At 33.7% G+C, this 5514-nt stretch overlaps 1 protein-coding gene across 1 annotated transcript in view; it reads left to right on the top strand.

The window, feature by feature from the left end:
- The window catches only part of LOC106475527 (lipase member H-like), a 20202-nt gene that overhangs the window by 11712 nt on the left and 2976 nt on the right, over window positions 1–5514 (top strand). The window contains exons 4-6 of the mRNA XM_013936206.2: window positions 1859–2095; window positions 2263–2377; window positions 3965–4141. Of these exons, the coding sequence (XP_013791660.2) occupies window positions 1859–2095; window positions 2263–2377; window positions 3965–4141 (529 nt within the window). The remainder of the gene's footprint in view (window positions 1–1858; window positions 2096–2262; window positions 2378–3964; window positions 4142–5514) is intronic.

The following is a 5514-nucleotide window of genomic DNA, read 5'->3' as shown; positions in this document are numbered from 1 at the left end:
TTTGTTTTAGCGCGAATATTGAAATTAAGTGTATCGTAAAGTTATATTCGGAAAGTATAAACCAGTTTTATTAAGTAAAGACTTGTGTCGTCAAAGTTTCGTCGGAAACGAAGTTACGGAAAAATCAATTAACAAACGGAGACGTAACAATGTATTTAACTGTAGGTATTTCGGATGGATTTATTTACCAAGCTATCTAACGATCTGTAACTACTATAAACTATCAATTTTCTAAAAGCTCAGACTTTTCACATTGTAAACAAAAACTTCGTTAACAAATGTAAAACTGAGAAAATGAAAAAATCTAATTAAAATAGCATAAAAAGTCTTACAATTGCCATTTAATAAAATTAATAATAATTTTAGCGTTGTAAGTCCGCAGACATACTGCTGTGCAATTGGGGGGTGAATGATATTGTTACGTCTCTGTTTATTAATTAATTTTCCGTAACTTAGTTCCGACGAAACTTTAGTGACACAAGTCCTTTCTTAAATAAAACTGGTTTATTCTTTCTGAATATAACTTTACCGATACACTCAACTTCAACAGTTGCGCTATAACAAACTATAATTCACGTATCACGAGCTAGACTTCAACAATACGTCTCTCTCTCTCTGACTGCAGTTCAATTACTCATTACCTACACACACATTGTTGTCCCGTCACGTTGTCACCCTCTTATATATACCAGACCACCCCCCAATCTAGTAAATGCTAGAGCATTCCCGAAGGAACGGGATAGTTCTAGAAACGTGGCGTGACACTAGTCACGTGACCTCGCTGACGCAACAATATCATATTGAACCATTAAATTTATGATATTTTTCTTTTCCAAAATAATGAAATGATCTTTAGAATAAAGCACGTCGTAATATGAAAGCAAAGTCTTAAAAATAACTTAAAAAACAGTAACATGTTATTATGTCTTTCCGAGAAAAAATAAGAAACTTACAGTATAAAACTCAAGCAGTATAAGTGTACCTAAAGAGATATACATTACACGACGTCCTAGCAAGAATAATTTAGAGTCGCCTTTACTTCCATCAAGGACTGCTGTGTATGGAAGTTCTTAGAATGACAAAATCTTATGCATTTAGCTCCAACCATTTCGCTCGTGCAGTGTCACACCCAAGTTTTTTATCCTAAGCAGTGTAGACCGAAGGATAATTAGGGTTGTTTTTCATTGTTATGTGTTAAACAATTCCTTTCTACTCTATTTTCTTGAATTTTAAATATGGCAGCTTAGTAACTTTTTCCTTCTGTTTCTTATATAACAAGATTTTCTTTTGAAAGACCGACACTCGCACGAACTCATCTACTGGTACTGTTAGTTGTGGCGAGCTTAACTTTCTTTTTTGGCCTACTCAGTACGTTTTTTGTTTCTGCCAGATACTTTTAGATTCTATCCAAATTTTTGTTTGTCTGTAGTTAAGCATACAGTTGCACAATGGGCTATCTGTGCTCTGCCCACTGCGGGTATCGAAACCCGGTTTCCAGCGTTGTAAGTCCGCAGACATACTGCTGGGTCACTGAGGGCTACCCAAAGTTTGACAGAGTCATTGATTTTAGTTCATGAAGTAACAGAGGAAGGTATTGTGGGATAACTTTCAAAAAGTGACCACTCTTTATCTAAAATTATATATATATAGACTATTGGATTAATAGAAGTGTTTTGAAAGTTCTTGTTTCTTATACTCTAATTTTATGAAATAGAAAATAGCTATTGATTTTGGTTAGGTTGCTGTCGTGTTATTATGGTAAACATACAAGTTAAGTACATAACGTCATATTGACTTATATCAAAGTGCTAAATATACTAACATTTTACAGAAAATTTTGTTTTACTTTACTGAACAGGGGGCCAGTGGCATTCTCTGTGTCATCACAGAAGAGCTATCGAATATTTCATAGCGTCCATGGAGCCAGGCTGTTCGTTTACTTCCGTTGCTTGTGACAACTACGAGGAGTTTGTTCGTGGAGATTGCTTCTTGTGCTCTGACAACACGTCGTGTGGTAACATGGGATATTTTACTGATGAATCACTACCACAAATAAAGATGTATCTACTGACTCGTGCTGATCAACCCTATTGTGGTATGTATAGGTAGCTACAGAATAAACCTAAAGAAAGTAACTATTATAATTCTTTATAACCATGCTTTAATGACTAATTTGTAATTAAAGTAATTATAATAAAATACTAATAATTTAAGTGTTAATGAAATGAATGGAGAAAAGTTCAAACAGAGTCTATCCCACAGGTATTCAATATAAGGTGATGATAAAACACACCGAAGACCAAGGGATAACCTGGGGTGGTTTGGAGATTACTTTGATGGATGATCAGGAATTGAGTGAAACCTTTGATGTCACAGAGTAAGTATATGCAGACCGAAGTAAAGGAATTGATACTTTTCTTTGCTACAAGTGCCCTTAATATGATGTTAGTGTGCGTATTATGTCATTAGATCAAAGTAAAGAGTACCTTTATCTTGATGTCACAGAATAGGTATCTAATGCCAGTACGGTGTAGCGAGAACATCGACCTTCTTACTTACTTACTACAGATATCCCTATTTCAGTGTAACGGAATCGATATATGTGTATATATATAATACCTTTAAACATTCCTTTAATTAAAACTGCTATTATGTTGTTCCTTAACTAAACATGTATCTACTGGCAAGTTTTCTTATGATACTTCTAAAAGTGAGAGCAGGAATGAGAGTATGTTAATAATAACAGTTTCTGTAATAGGTTTCAATAAACATGCGTCCTTAAAACAGCCAGTTTGACCTTATAAACTGTTATTACACTAACAGCCAGTTAATACACCTTCTTTTGTAGTCTCTACTAATATACAGTTAATAGCCCTTCTTTTGTAGTCTCTACTTATATACAGTTAATCTCCTTCTTTTGTAGTCTATACTTATATACAGTTAATCTCCTTCTTTTGTAGTCTCTACTAATATACAGTTAATCCCCTTCTTTTGTAGTCTCTACTAATATAAAGTTAATCCCCTTCTTTTGTAGTCTCTACTAATATACGGTTAATATCCTTCTTTTGTAGTCTCTACTTATATACAGTTAATAGCCCTTCTTTTGTATTATCTACTAACAGCCAGTTAAACTCCCTTCTTTTGTAGTCTCTACTAATATACAGTTAATCTCCTTCTTTTGTAGTCTGTACTAATAGACAGTTAATATCCTTCCTCTTGTAGTCTGTACTAATAGACAGTTAATCTCCTTCCTGTTGTAGTCTGTACTAATAGACAGTTAATATCCTTCCTCTTGTAGTCTGTACTAATAGACAGTTAATCTCCTTCCTGTTGTAGTCTGGATTAACAGCCAGTTAATATCCTTCCTGTTGTATTCTGTACTAATATACAGTTAATCTCCTTCCTGTTGTAGTCTGTACTAATAGACAGTTAATATCCTTCCTCTTGTAGTCTGTACTAATAGACAGTTAATCTCCTTCCTGTTGTAGTCTGTACTAATAGACAGTTAATATCCTTCCTCTTGTATTCTGTACTAATAGACAGTTAATCTCCTTCCTGTTGTAGTCTGTACTAATAGACAGTTAATATCCTTCCTTTTGTAGTCTGGATTAACAGCCAGTTAATATCCTTCCTGTTGTAGTCTGGATTAACAGCCAGTTAATATTCCTCCTGTTGTGGTATGGAATGGTTAGTCAAGAGTATAATCCATCTTAACGGTTAGAAGATACATATCAGACTACAGTGTATAAAACAATGTAGGAATTTTCTCTTACGCTTAACTAAATTATGTAAAACAATTAAAGAATCCAGTTATCTCGTTCTCCATCATATGCTCTGTAATTAAAATAGTGGTAACGATCCATTTTTTAACACCAGAGGAGATCCGAGATGATCTAGGAATCCAGAAAGTTGTAGTTACGTATCATTTCTTGTTTATTACTGACGTTACTTTCTTCATTTCCAGACGTTATGAGGAAATTCAAGATGGCGTAGAAACCCAGAGTATCGTAGTTGCACATCCCCTGCTTTCTAACATAACTAAAGTAATTATAACGTATCACAAGTACGTTGGATGGATCTACAGTGGACTGGATGAATGGAAAATAAATAAAGTTTCTGTCAGTGGTCCGTTCGGAAACATGTAAGTTTTCTTAAGTATATTTATCAGTGATCCGTTCGGAAACATGTAAGTTTTCTTAAGTATATTTTATCAGTGATCCGTTCGGAAACATGCAAGTTTTCTTCAGTATATTTTATCAGTGATCCGTTCGGAAACATGTAAGTTTTCTTAAGTATATTTTATCAGTGATCCGTTCGGAAACATGCAAGTTTTCTTCACTATATTTTATCAGTGATCCGTTCGGAAACATGCAAGTTTTCTTCACTATATTTTATCAGTGATCCGTTCGGAAACATGCAAGTTTTCTTCAGTGTGTTCTATTAGTGATCCGTTTACAGAAAAGTATATTTTAATATATTCATATAGCTTTACATGTTTATTTTATCAGTGATCCGTTTGGAGGCAGATATGTTTTCCTGTTTATATTCTGTTGGTGATCTAATGTACAAAATAATATCACTCTTAAAAACGCAACAGCGAAGTAAAAACTCCGCTAGATAAAACAAATTTGTTTCTGTGTTTTTACAGTAATTTTATTTGTAGCCTAAATTCTGGACATAATTAAAACTTAATGTTTATATTCACCACCGTTTTATGACACTTGTAAGTATTGTACGTATTGAAGTTTGATATATAAAACTGTTTAAGAACCATTTTGTGTTTTTCGTGAAATAAGTTATAGGATTTTTACTGACCATACGCTCTAATTTGATTGCATTAAAATTTAAAGAAATTTTAATACGTATTTTAATGCAGTGTCAGTTAAATCTTATTAGGGAATGTGGTGTAAATCAATGCTTCATGAAGACTCATTAGGCCTAATTTTCATTCCACTTTTAAGCCTAATGAACTTGCTAAGACAGTTTAGACCCCTCTGTTACCAGTGTTGAGTCTTCTATTACATACAACTGTTAAAGTTTTGGATGCTGTAAGTCCGGCTCAACTGATGAGTTCAGGTACTAAATATCTGATATAGGCCAGTTTCTGGACGAAAAAAATCGCTATAACAACATTCAGTAGCTTGTGTGTTTTACTGTGCTATGTCACCTTTCGAGTTTTATATTTTGTGGCCATAATATTCCATGGTATTTCGTGCGAAACAATTTCTTAATATTCATGAAATTATTATCTAAAGTTTTGGAGAACATCAGAAATGTTTCCCTCTATTGAGGAATAACATTGATACAGTTGATCTTTATCATACTCATACAGATACAGATCTTTTTAATCTATTCCAGACATAGATTAGGGTTATCGGGGGATTAAACGTTTTTATATATACAGCTAATCTATCAAGAATTGGCTAGATGGGGATTAAAGTCCAGTTAAATATTACAAATTCAAGTGTAAGTAATGCCCAAACACTGATACGAACACATTTACAGCCTCTCAGG

Source organism: Limulus polyphemus, unplaced genomic scaffold (genome assembly GCF_000517525.1).
Source record: "Limulus polyphemus unplaced genomic scaffold, Limulus_polyphemus-2.1.2 Scaffold8726, whole genome shotgun sequence".
Classification (NCBI taxonomy): Eukaryota; Metazoa; Arthropoda; class Merostomata; order Xiphosura; family Limulidae; genus Limulus; species Limulus polyphemus.
Note: the sequence above shows the minus strand (reverse complement) of the source record. Positions and strands in the feature narration are given on the sequence as shown.